Consider the following 14,057-nt stretch of genomic DNA (forward strand, 5'->3'; position numbering starts at 1 on the left):
ATTTTAAAATAAAAAGCAAAGAAAACATTCAAAAAGTAACAATAAAATGTCTAAAAACTCAATTTAAAAAGATCCCGAAAATGTCAGAAATTTGACAGAAAAGCAGAAAAGTCTAAAAATGTATGGAAAAATGAAGTATGGAGAAAAAAAATCCAAAAGTGGAAGACAGAGGGAAGAAGAAAATTAATTCTTAAGTATTGGATCCTGCATATTTTTCTGTTATGGTACAGCTTTAATTAGCTCTTGGGTCCTCAGTACATTCGACTAACATAAACACACCATTTTGTTCATCACAATGTTCAAATGTTTTGCAGCTCCAGACAGCTTTTTGGTTAAAATGGCCTAAAATGGCACTTTTTACTACAAAGGTTGCTGACAGTAGGTTCCTAAATGGTTATTCATTTTGTCTTAGCCTCATTTTAAATTTCAATCTTGATAGAAAAATATGTTAGATTTACATGAACTCCCTTGTTGAGTCGATAATGAGAATTTCGCCCCAATTTTGTTCACAAATGGTTTCTTGTGTGCAAACAGGTTTAAAATTTAAAAGGGAGGAATGTCAGTTTGTTAGCAAATACCGTAGTCTATCTTAGATGTATTGGGTTTGAGTCGTATTGTATTTATATATAAGACAATCACGGCCAAATACAGTATACTCTGACTTCAACTTTTGGGGAAGTGATATTTCTACAATTACCAATCTGCTGATGAAACGGTTTGTAAGCTTTCTTGACTGAGCTTTCTTTTCCTAGCGGGAGTATAGGATGTTGGGGTGGAGAAAAGCACTTTTCCTCTTTTATTAAGCCAAGCGGATTCAGAAAGGTCAGATTTCAGAGTTAAATCTGTTTCCAATTACTTTTCTGTTCCTTATACGAAAGAAAATGTGAAGCAGTTGCCATCTATGGAGGCTGCGGGTTTAAAGTGAAGTGAGGCAAAGGATCAGAGAAGGAATTGAGAAGGTTAGGGAGGGAGAACAAGGTTAAAAGCAAAGAAAGGGGAGAAGTGTCCAGCAGAGTGCCGAGTTTCAGGGAAACAATTGGATTAGATGGCGAGAGAAAAAGAGTAGCAGAAACACTTTGTTTAATCAGCTATTGATGTAGCCTTCATCGTGTGTGTGTGCGTGTGTGTGTGGGGGTGTGTGTGTGCGTGTGTTTGCATCCTGCTCCACACTAACTCCAAATCTCTTTTTTGTCCTGAATATATAATGTGTTGAGAAGATGTGATGGACTGTTTACTGCCAAAGGGTGGGACTTCTCGAGCGAGTCCAAATGGCTTTCACAGCTGGGTCTCCCCTGGCTCTCATTTTGGCGTCAAATTTCATCCCTCATCAAAAAGACACACCTTCCATTCCAAAAGGAAATCTGAGATTGTGAGATTCCAAACGCTCCCGACATTCACATGCATTCTTCAACTTCTGTGTGCATTGCAACAGATGTGTTAACCAGGGAATCTCAGAATATCGCACGTGATGGATCCAAAGTTGACTTTGATGTAAGAAGCGGAACAATTTGGCCTAATATGTACAATTTCATATTTTGTAAATTCGTTTCAGCAACTAGTACTGTAGCTGGGACATACTCTGAACCTTTTCATTCAAACTGTTATTCTGAAGAAGGGAAACTATTGTGAATTCTTCTACTATGATTTTATGTGAGGTCATAGCAAGCTGGCTCCCTGGAATAATATGTTAAAATTAAAATGATGCTTGACGCACAATAGTTAGACAGAGGGAAATACTGTACAAGAGACCTTGGGAAAAATAACTGTTTTCACATGTAAAATCAATGACCCAATGTTTGGTTTTAGCACATTTCAATCTGATTTTATAAGATTTGGCAGGTTCATATACTGCAAAATAAATAAAAAATACAGAACCTTTACCAAAAATCTAATTTGTTTATTTAAAAGGGGGGGGGGGGGGCAAGAGGATTAGGTTGTACACAAATACAATTAACATAACCTCCTTGGCTGATATAACTTAATAATAATAACACCGGGGAAAACAAGAGTATGAAAACCTAGGAAAAAAATTATTGTACATTTCGAACAGATATAACATTTGTGATTAATCGTGAGTTAACTAGTGAAGTAATGCGATTAATTACGATTACTAATATTAATTGCCTGACGCAACAAATTTTTAATCTTTTTTATTTTTTTAAGAATAAAAGATTATTAAAAATTAGGGGCGTCAGGTGTTAAAATTTTTTTTTAATTGTAATTAATCACATGACTCACGATTAATCACAAATTTTATATCTGTTCGAAATGTACAATAAAAAAAAGTCTAGGTTCTCTTACTCTTGTTAACAAAAGTAGAAAAAAAACGTTAAACTTATAGAAATAGTTCAAATGAATTTATGTCAGTGAATGAGTTAACAATTTTTTGGGATACGGAATCCAAAATCTGTTTTTCTCCAACACGTCAAGTTTTTGAGCTATGGGATCCCAGTTTTCTAAAAATAAATAAATAATAATAATTAAACATATGTAAATAAATGAATGTGTATGTATGTAAATAAAACACTATGTTGAAGTAATTGCAGGCTTTGAAAAATTTGCATAAAACAAAATAGAACTTACAACAGTATGCCCATGGTTACGAGGTTACACACCTCTCACCGTCTCAATTATGACTGCACAAACAAGTTTCCATGCAGCTGTAAATGAGCCCTATCGTAATCAGCTCTTCTTACTTCAGTCTTACTACAGCCAATCAGTAGAATTTTGCTTACCTGCAGGGTAAACTGTGGAGAAAAAAACTTGACTTGCTAGGAAAAAAAAAATGCAATTTTGGAAATCAGCATGCCAATTCTTGTTTTAATCGGCATAAAAATCGAACTCCCCCACCCCATAATTGTAATCGTACGTTAAAAATGACATTTTGTCTTTTAGGACCACTGGTTTTGGCGAGTTAGAGATAATGCGGTCATGCCTGGATACCCCATGCTCATCAGTGTTTTCTGGAGAGGTCTGCCACCTAAAATCGATGCCGTCTATGAAAACAGCGAGGGCAAATTTGTTTTCTTCAAAGGTAAGGCTGTTTTGTTTTCTTACTCCCACCATTATTTTTGTCTCCACTATTCAACATTTTTGGATAACTTATGTGAGATGTTTTATTTTAGGAAGTGTATGGCGGTCCATATGCGTCTCTTAAAAAACAACAAGAGACCCCTGTCTTTAGTATTGTATTCATCTTTTGCTCTTTGTTATCACTGAGGGAACTCCCTTGATTTTATTTCACTGTAAATCTGAAAAGATTAAAGTAATGTTTTGCTCACTTAGTTGGAAAATCCAACGTAATCCTCAAGCTTTGATTTTTAATAATGTTGATACTGAGCTCAGTGCTAGCGGTATTAATGTCCCTTTTCAAATCTTGAACTCTAGCTCAAATTAATATAGTCTTAGAAATGACGGCACGGCAGTTATATTGTTTTTGTGTGTATCAATATGTATGAGGCCGAAGTTTAGGCAGGCAATGAAAGCACACTGGCAAATAAACTGCAAATCTTCACTCAACCCCATTTCTATTTTCAAAACCCAACAATTCCTGGAAACGCACACGACTTGGGAAGTGTGGGCCAAAAGCTTGTGAGCCTTTTCTCCACCCTCCTATGTTCCCAGACTGGCTAGCAACAAGATTGCTACATTTAGACCCGTGTATGGTCTCTATTCACTTGGAATACGCAACTGATTTCCCACAAGTCCATATTTTGGCTGTCCTCGTTCAGAAGTTGACCAGAAAGCAAAGTACAACATTGTGAATCCTCACGCTGGCGAAATACATATTCACTAGATGTATAGATTTGAAATAGAAGCACTATAGTCATGTTCTCCTATACACATTTTCTATTTAAAAAAAAAAAAGGAATTGGCGAATAGGTTTGTCATTCTGAGATTAACCAAACCATTGTTTACATTCGGCTTTTAACTGCCGATACCTTATAACGCTTTTGAATGGGACTTTGTATACAGAATAACACTTAGGTGTCTCTTAAAAATCCAACTTTATCTGTTTGGGGGTAGGTTGAGGATTTAATTCCAGGGTGCGGTGTGTTTTTTATGTGTGTCAGGGCCAGAGGAAGTGTGACATGGGTTGAGTGGGTCTTTGTCAGGGAAAAGAGGTTAAATGAATTTCCTCTCCAAAAATCAGGCCACTGCTGATCTCTGTGTGTGTAGCAAATACCACTCATTCATTTACTCTTTTGGGATTACAATCACTATGGCTATGATTTTTATTGCAATTAGTTATGGAGTATGCTACAAATTTCTTCAGATTATCACATATTATAAAATGTTTATATAAATTTGTACATATACACTAATACGATAGTCATTGTGAATATTCTTTCCTGAAATATTTCATACACAAAATAATGCATCTGAGTGCAATACAAAATAGACAAAATATTTCTTCTCTTTTGTTAATTCTATCCCCAAAGTCAGTCCTACACTTTTCCCTGATGCACTCCAACCACCTCCAAGAGTGACTCAGAAAAGCACTTCCTGGGGTCACGCTGCTAAAAGTGTGCAGTTTCACCTAATTACTCCCCAGGAAGGAGAGTTCACTGTAGAGAGAAACCTGGGGAGTACAGTCAGAGGAAGTGGAAGAGAACATTCAATATATGTTACTTACACAGTAAATTATACAGAATAAATTTGATTCTATTTAAAATGTTGATTTAAAAAAAGTTTTTTTAATTATGCGATTAATCGTGATTAATCAAAATTCTAAAATGTGATTAATCTGATTAAAAATTTAATCGTTTGACAGCTCTAGTTTTTTTTCTCCTCAATTCTTTATTTTACTCTCTCCCAAGTGTAAATATTAGCCTACTTTAAACTGAGTCTATTGGGTCCCACTCTAAATAGAGTCAAATTTACTCTACAAAATTCACTGTGTATGTGCATGGGCACACATTTAGCTGGCCGAAAGTTGACTGTGCAATATAAATGGACAGATGCTGCTTTCTAAAGTTTTTTTTTATTGAAAATGTGACCATAATTTAAAGTACCATAGTGCTGTTTGTGGATGTTTTTAGGGCGCATGAGCAAATAGTAAAAACTTTTTTTTTTTATACTAAACTAATGAAATGAGGTTGATTTCTCTCATTAATTTCTTTTAACAATGCCATATATTTGAGTGCCCACGGCAAATAGAACTTTTCACAGCGGATCGCTGTCATTCATGCTATCGTTATTAAACATCTGGGCTGCTTGTTTTTATCTCCTCCTCTAGCTGTTGTTAGCCGCAATTCCCATAGCATCTCAAAGCAAGGACAGGACGAACTTGTCACTTTGTGTGTCCTATTTAAAATGAAGGAAACATCGAATACACAAAGCAACAGGTTTACTGCTTGGCATTTACGTCAAAGCTTGTGCTCGCCGTCCTTGTGAATTTGCCCTTCTTGTGTATTGCACCTGGAAGTTAACACACATTGTTACCTGTCCTTCCTTCTCACTAAATGTTTCTTCTTTTTTCTTTTTTTTTTGCAGGAAAGCAATTCTGGGTGTTTAAGGACACGGTGTTGCAGGCCGGATATCCTAAGGACATCACCCAGTATGGCCACGGCATGCCAGCTCAGAGCATAGAGACGGCCGTGTGGTGGGAAGATGTGGCTAAGACCTACTTCTTTAAAGGGGACAGGTAACAAAGGATAAAGGAGATGTTCAGTTGTGACTCCACAACTTAGTCCAGAGGTTCTTAACGGGTTTGGTGAGTCAGTCTCAGGGGTTCAGCGGAATTTAAGACACACACCCGATTTATATGATTCGTCTTGATACGTCTTGTACAATATCAATTCACATGTAGCCTGTAATGGAACATATGGTGTTCCACAGGGTTCCCTTCTAGGGCCTCTGCTGTTTTCATTGTATCGGCTAGCCCTGGGTTCCATCTTGGGTTTTTTCTTGTTTTTCAATAACGGAGTTTGGTGAATTCGCATAGCAAACTGGTGGGGTTCAGTACCTCCAACAAGGTTAAGAACCACGAGTACGTGAATGATTCATGTGAATGTGCAATTGATCGAAATTAAATTACCATTTCAATTATTACACTTCACAATTACAAATTATTAATACTAATTTTGAGTTGATTAAATTTATAAATTTGCACTTTTTTATTTTATTTTAAAATAACAAATTTAAAAAAAAAAGTTTTGTCCAAAAGGAACTTGCGTAATTATAGTGTTTCAAATAATTTAGTCATTGAAAGACTAATTTCATAATAATTCATAAAACTGAGTTCAAATTAAAAAGATGTACTGTACTATAAAAAAAACGAGTGTGATATTGATTTGTGTTGAGGTCATTTTTCTGCCACTAGATGGCATAATTGCATTTGTAAGACATTGGTGACAGCTCAGTGCATTTTTCTTTTCATATTAAGAACTATCTAATCTTTAACATGAAGTAACTTGTGAAATTCTGCAAATTTTTGAAAGTGTAAAATACAACTTGACCCCAGTCTCCACAAATATTTGCATTATTATTACATTTATTACTGCTAAGATTTGACGTGGACGTGTCTGCTGCGCTTTCCAAGTAAGAGGCGGTCATTAATTGTGCGTTTAAAAAATGTGTGCGTTAAAGGAACTTTAAATTAACTCAAAATTGATGCACTAATTTTGATAGTCCTAGTTAAAACATTTTCTTGTTTTGTACCAAAAAATAAACGATCGTCCCAATGGTGATTTCAATTATTACCAATATAATCGTGATAAATATTTTGTTCACAATCGAGCTGTCCTAATTCAAGCTTTGAGCTTTCAGCTGTAAAATGTTGCATTCCTCACAACACACCTTCCTGCTTTCGTTCATTTTTTTCATCATTTGCTCGCCTTCAGGTACTGGCGCTACAACGAGGAAATGCGAACCATGGACCCCGGCTATCCCAAACCCATCACTGTGTGGAGAGGTGTGCCTGATTCGCCACAGGGGGCCTTTGTCGATAAAGCCAATGGTATGATTTGCCCTTACTGATACTGTAATTTGGCAACAGCTGTTTTGCTCATGTGCCAGCTTGCATTGATTTCAGCTGGTCACTGGTTGACCCGGCAGGAGGTAAATTAGGGTGGCATTGATTTGAAATTTGCCCCACTTATTTCATGTTTTTTACATTGTGTTGTAAGTGGGTGGCATGTGTCCAATAATAATAATAGCATGCAAAACAAAAGTTGATAAATTGCTAATGAAATATGAAAATAGGTCATCCTACTCGAGAATATTTTTGTCCAAATTAATTTACAAGTTAACGGTTTAACTAGACCACCTTGCTCAGTTGGAGCATTAGGAACGAGACCACCACTGGGATCTTCCAGTTTTAGCCCGATGGCCTAAATCAAGCGCGTGGATGCGATACATAACTCTCAAAGTGTTCACCTGTCAAGCCGCTCGATTGTTTGCGGACGGGAAAATCTTTCCTCGTTGAGCTTATCCCGCCAGGTGGGCTCGTGCCCGGATTTGGCAGCACCTTGGTCGGAAAAAGCAGGGCAGGTGGTGCTTGAACGCTCAGGCCATCTGTCCTGTGGGTCGGCAGCCAGATTCATAGCGCAAAATTTCTGCCGTTGAGGCCAGGAGGAGCGTGAGCGTGAAGGGTAGGCGGTGCGGCTGATTGGTCCCCACGTTCTTCACATGCATGTTCACTTTTTCAAGCAGATACAGGTCGGTGTGGAATCACGTGCGTTATGAGATCGACCCAGATAGAGTGGCATCATTGAAGATGCGTCTGCGCATGTGTCTGTGTACATACGTGTGTGTGAGAGCAGGTTTCATATCAGGACGCCCTGGAGCAATATGTAGTCCTGGCAGTAACTCACAGTAGCACCTCCTGTCTTACCGCTCATCACACTCCCTTTTAATATTCTTGTTACATTTCTGTGTCTTTAAAGCAAAGTAAAAAAAAAAAATAATAATCATTACAATATGTTCTATGTAGTCCCACTATCCTAAACACGGTATTTTTGCGTTTGTGGAATATGAATTAAGCAGCAAAATCCACCCATTTTTATCGAGGCGGCCATTTTGCCACTTACTGTCGACTGAAGATGACATCACAGTTGCTCAGGGCTCAGGTAACGACCAATCACGGGACAGCTTTGCGAACGTCACACGATCAAACTCAGAAAACAGGTGAGCCATGATTGGTCTTTACCTGAGCTCTGAGCAACTGTGATGTCATTGCAAGTGTCAAAATGGCCACCCCCTAAGGCTACGTTCACGCTGCAGTGCGTGATGCCCAATTCGTATTTTTTGTTAAATTCAATCTTTTTATGTACTCGTTTACATTACAAAAACAAATGTGACTTCTAATGTGAACACAACGCGCATGTGATAGAGCACACATCGTGTGACGCACACCCACAACGGCGACATCACGCTGCAGTGTTTACATAAGTAAATATGGTCCCGACTCGCAACGTTTTACCTCCAGCCAAGTCGCTGAGGCAAGCGACTTTTATATATATGCAAATTATATGCAAATTTAGCAGTGCCAACGCGCGCTACTGATTGGTGGACTGATGGACTCGTTTCGTTTACGTGTTAGGAGTTCATGTGTCTTGTCTGCATACATTATACAAATTCAGCTGTGTGAACGCCCTCGCTCATTCCTGGTTGACTGCTGTTTTCAATCAAGTACTCGAATACTAAAATACTCGATAGTTGCAGCCCTACCGTATTCTTTAAAAGGAAGTTGTACAACCACATATTTTGATTGGGACTTTTTTTCCCTGGCCACTGGATTATTTGTTTTATTTTGTTTATCTATTTTTTTTAAATTCAGTTAATTGTGTGCTCTATGCAAAATTACTTTTATGAGCAAATTGAAGCAATATAGCAATATAGAAAATTTGCCATAATAAACTTGGTTATGGTATCGGTGAGTAATGAAAATTTGAGTATCGGTCTAAAAAAAAAGTGGTATCAAACATTCCTACTCAAAAAATTCTGAATTGTATCGTTCACACGGCATGAAAAAAATCAGATACTTACTAAGGTGTATAAAAACAGGTGGATATTGCCGCTTAATTCATATTCCACAAATGCAATACTATAGCCGTGTTTAGACTAGTGGGTGCACATAGAACATATTATTTTAAAGACATTTTTGACTTGACTTTCCCTTAAAAAAACAAAAACAAAAAAACAAGTGGTCTCTGTAAAGACATCACTCCATTATTTTGTATAATGGTGAGAGTTTCTAAAATAGTGCTTAAGCAACAAAATCTAAATGAATGTTCACTAGGACATATTTCCTTTTGTATTTTTAATTTTGTATTGCAAATCTTGAAGTGACTTTTTTAATTGACCTACCATTACTTACTACTTTTAAACTGTAGTGAATTCATTGTGTTGTGGAAATAGTGCTTTAGTTTTTAAAACGTCAAAAGTTCATTTTTCTTCTTCTTTTTTTGTTGAATTGATCAACCACTATTAACAAGCACACTCCCACTTAGGAACACATTATTTTAGTCCTTCCGTGTGACAAACGGTTACACCTACCTGTCCACCATTTTTGAGAAATCCAATCTCGTTCGCTCTATTTACATTTAGAGTATTTCAGTCCTCATTTTCCCAGATAACAGCAGGCATGAATAATAAATAGCAAAGCAAGCTGTCGCATCACATGCAGGGTAAGAGGCCAGTTTTTACATGGCATATATTTTCAGGGACATTTTGGAATCAACTTAATAATATTGAAAACTCCTCATTGCTGGTTTAAACCAAATTTGGTATCATTAAATCAATTAAATCCATTTCATTCATATTCAAATGCGAGCCGTAGTGAATATTTGTGCATTGTGCGCAGAAATGCAATATTTCCATTTCATCAATAATCCCACAGAGGGACAAGTGTTTCCAAGTGAATTCTTCCTCCAGGGGGTTGGAATCAAAGATGAACACTGACTCGTTGTGACTTTCTTGTTTGCGTGACACCAAGACAATTGCACACTCATTTTCCAAAGGAAAAAAAAAATGTGTGTTTGAGAAACACCAGAGCAGCTTGTTTCTGGATGACATTTATTGTGCTTTGGTGTGATATTAGCTTTGGGCTTTGACTTTTTTTTGTAATGAGTTTTTTTTTTTTTTAATTAATCTCCAGGGACATTGCTGCCTAACAATGCTGCTGACAAGTGCACAGTGGCTCAACTGCAAAGTCAAGCACAGTTCACGGTTTAATTATTTAAGCCTGTGTAAACACAATGGCAGATCATCTTAATATAGGTGAAATATCCACACAGCATTTCTTCACTAGCATTAGACAGCCAATACTGCAGGACAAATTTGCTAGTTGGCTTTAGAATTTTTTTTTTTAAGTTTTTTGATTTATCAGGTGTTATTATATAGAAATGTATCTTGTTATAAAAAGTTAATACTTGTCAGTTAGTGGTCTTGGTAATATTATCATCAACATATATATAATATGGAATAAATTTATTTCATTCAAGCTACTTAAAAAAAAAAAACCTCAAACTTCATATTAGATGCACAAGTCAACCTTTAGGGAGCCGGAACATTTTATGCTCTGTGCTTATTTACTGTGTGGTTCTCACCTGTATCTTCTAGTAGGTGTTATATGATATTTATACTTAGAACACACAATAATAGCAGCAGGTTGTTAAGTAACATTTTGGTTGTATATGTTCGCTTATTTTGTTGAATGCTACAGCAACAAATGAGAACACAGTACAGGGAGTTGTTGGGTTACGACAGTCCCGACATACGAGGGTTTGAGATTACATCAGCGCATTGCGCAAGAAGGCATGGTCAGTGAAAATGGATAAACCGAGTTTCATCTGAGACAACGTGGTGATGGATTGCTTAGCATGCTGCCGCAAAGTCTTGAGGTCCAATCGAACCTCAGCGACATTCAGCAAGTTTTAACAATGCTTAAGCCCATATCCCACTAAAGGGGCGACCGTTGTGAAGGTAACAAATGTTATATTGTGTCAGGGTTCATTCAAAAACGTCCGCCAAAGGTTCACTAGATGTAAACCAGCAGATTTACATTGAAACTGTTGACGAACGTTTGCGTCTTTGAATAAACCATGACGAGAAATCAACATTCAATATCTTCGCAAACACTCGCTACTATATAATTTATGATAATGTTGTCAGTTGCTATGCATTTTCTATGTCCCTTGTGATGATATTTGTAGTTGCTATGCAGTTGTTATGTCCCTTATAATTATGTATTTGTATTGTGTCTAATAAATCTTATTTTGTTGTGTATGTATATATGTAGTCACTGTGCCCCGTGTGATGATGTTTATAGTTGCCATGCAGTTGATATGTCCCTAATGATAATGACGTATTTGTATTTTGTCTAGTCACTCTTATTTTGTAGTTGCTATGTCCCTTAAGAGGATGTCAGTTGCTATGCAGTTGATATGTCCCTTATGACGATATTTGTCCTTTATGATGATGATGTATTTGTATTATGCCTAGTCACTTTTATTTTGTAGTTGCTATGTTCCTTATGATGATGTTGTCAGTAGCTATGCCCCTTGTGGCAATATTTGTAGTTGCTATGTCCCTTATGACGATGATGTATTTGTATTTTGGCTACTCACTCTTATTTTGTTGTTGCTACGCAGTTGCTATGTCCCTTATGATGTATTTGTATTTTATCTAGTCAGTTTGTGTAGTGTTTGTCCTATCATCTCTCATGTTTACAAATTCTTACCACTATTTTGCAAAACACTTGCCACTGCTAGCCAAACAATTTGTATTGGTCCCAAAATGTCTACGTTTTGCAAGCATTTGCCGTTCAGTGAGATACGGCTTTGTCGTTTTCTTATATAAAAAGTAGAAACAAGCACATTTAACACTTGTGGCTATTGTGTCTTCGCACCCCCTCAGGTTTCACCTACTTCTACAAGGGGAAGGAGTACTGGAAGTTCAGCAACCAGTTCCTCCGAGTGGAGCCGGGCTACCCGCGCTCCATCCTCAAGGACTTTATGGGTTGCGACTTGATGCCGCCGGAGCCGGGGCGCCCGCCCGGCGGCGGCGGCAACACGGACGTGGTCATCGAGCTGGACAACGAGGCCAACACGGTGAAGGCGGTCGCCATCGTCATCCCGTGCGTGCTGGCGCTGTGCCTGCTGGTGCTGGTCTATACCGTGGTGCAGTTCAAGAGGAAAGGTACGCCGCGCCACATACTTTACTGCAAACGCTCCATGCAGGAATGGGTTTGAAACAGGAAATGGATGGCGGAACTCTATCACTTGAAGGACGGCGTGGACGTTTGAAGCCACGCCCTCTTTTGTTGGGGCGATCGAAATGGCCCCTTAACACTCAAGGCATGACCTCGGGACAAGATGATTGCTGAATCAGCCTTTTTTCACTAACAAGGGGACACTTGCGGGGAATGTTTTCCCTAAAATGACCTTCAGACAGTTTGGGGTGGGGGGTGGGGGGTTGGGGGGGCAACAACTTGAGGTCCGTTTTTCTTTTGTATCTCTTTTGCCGGACTGCTCTTAATCAGAATCAGGGGGAGGACTTTCAGCGGGACTCACTCTGCCTACAAGTCATGGTCATCTGTCATATCGGGTGTAAAAAAATCTTCTCTGCCCCCCACTCTAAAAGATAATCACACTTGTTTATGTTTTACTTTTCCAATTCCGTTTGGATTTCTAAAGAGGTTCCCTTTAAAATGTTCCTGAGGAAGAGACCAAACTAAACCAAATAAAATCTCTCCAAAGAGGATCACTTATCTTTGTTTTTATTTTCTAATGTCATCATTTGATCCGTCCTCTGGATCCATGCAGTGGTTAAGAGTCGGAGCTGTGACTGTTGTGGCAGTCTGTTTGAGACACAGGGGCCAAAACATTCTGCAATATTTTAACTCGCCTTAATTATACTTAATATTTCTTGTGCTTGATTTGACTGTACTGTTGTGTTGTTGTTTTTTCTATTCTGCTCTTTGTTTGTTTTATTTGTATGAGAAGCAGCTTTCAAAGCTTCCTGTGATTTGGTATTTCTGGATTTTATTACACGAGCCAGAATGCTCAGCACTGGCTTGCTGAGCTTTTCTGGACCATCGAGTCCGCTTGTATTCAGAGTAATGTTGTTTTATGTCGGAGGTTACTGGAGCAAAGCCACTATTTTGTGTTTTATATTTGTTGTTTCATCATTTCCCTGTGGCAGATTTTTGGTAACTTGAACATCTTTGGATTTGTTGATTATGTATTTGTTTTATTGTCTATGTCTTTTTTGACAGAGTGTACATCCAAATGTCTTTTGTGATTTTTTTTTTTAAGAAATCCAGTCTACTGCCTTTTTTTTTTTTTGTTTTGCGAGATCTCACACATCCCAGAATGCTGTCTTCTTTCTGTCCAAGGACCTGAAAAGTCAAGATCAGTGCCTGTGTCAACATGCATGCAAGCTTTTACAACCACACATCTGCTCAACGCTTTTCCTTAAAAGCTAGGAGGCCTTTTTTTTCCTTTTTTTTTTTAACCTTTGTTTATAATGCCCAAATACCACCCTACAGGTACAGGTAAATCTCAGACCAACATCCAATAGGATCAAAAAGGTACATTGGGCAATCTATCTAGTTGGTCTTTTTAATGTCCTCTCTGAATGTCTGTTTTCATCACCGCAGTCGTTTCTGGTCGAAGCAAATGGAACATCTCACATTTCTTTTTTTTAGTGTAAGACTTTGGGACGATAAAGAATAATGTCCTGACAGAATGAATAAATTGATCAATCTATGATTAAAAGCTGCCTTGAAGCTGTTTGTCTTTTTTTAACGGTATTTATAAATGTATCACTAGCAGTACAAGAGGATATGCTCTGATTTTCATATCAATGTTTATATCTAGGGATTTTCAATATTACGAAAGCTTGGAACTGCCAATGTGGAGTAAACATTTTTGACTGGCAAGTACATTCAAACACATTTACCAGTTAGTTTGAACGTATTCGAACGTACTCGCATCATACCAATACGTTCGAAAATGTATCTCATAAATCTCATTATTTATTATTATTTCTGCAGTGCATGATTTCGGTTCGGCATTATGGGAAAATATACTACGTTTGTAGCATTTAGC

The 14,057-nt window shown here is 37.7% G+C and overlaps 1 protein-coding gene across 2 annotated transcripts in view; it reads left to right on the top strand.

Moving 5' to 3' along the window:
• mmp16a (matrix metallopeptidase 16a (membrane-inserted)) overlaps positions 1 to 13,735 on the top strand; it is a 55,192-nt gene extending 41,457 nt beyond the window's left edge. For both annotated transcript variants that reach the window (XM_086065798.1, XM_086065799.1), the window contains 4 exons: positions 2,896 to 3,034; positions 5,497 to 5,647; positions 6,846 to 6,961; positions 11,863 to 13,735. In XM_086065798.1, coding sequence (XP_085921924.1) covers positions 2,896 to 3,034; positions 5,497 to 5,647; positions 6,846 to 6,961; positions 11,863 to 12,197 — 741 coding nt within the window. In that variant the 3' untranslated portion in view covers positions 12,198 to 13,735. The remainder of the gene's footprint in view (positions 1 to 2,895; positions 3,035 to 5,496; positions 5,648 to 6,845; positions 6,962 to 11,862) is intronic.
• Positions 13,736 to 14,057: the final 322 nt, after the last annotated feature.

Source organism: Leptonotus elevatus, chromosome 21 (assembly GCF_054856555.1).
Source record: "Leptonotus elevatus isolate MCC_2025b chromosome 21, RoL_Lele_1.0, whole genome shotgun sequence".
Lineage (NCBI taxonomy): Eukaryota > Metazoa > Chordata > Actinopteri > Syngnathiformes > Syngnathidae > Leptonotus > Leptonotus elevatus.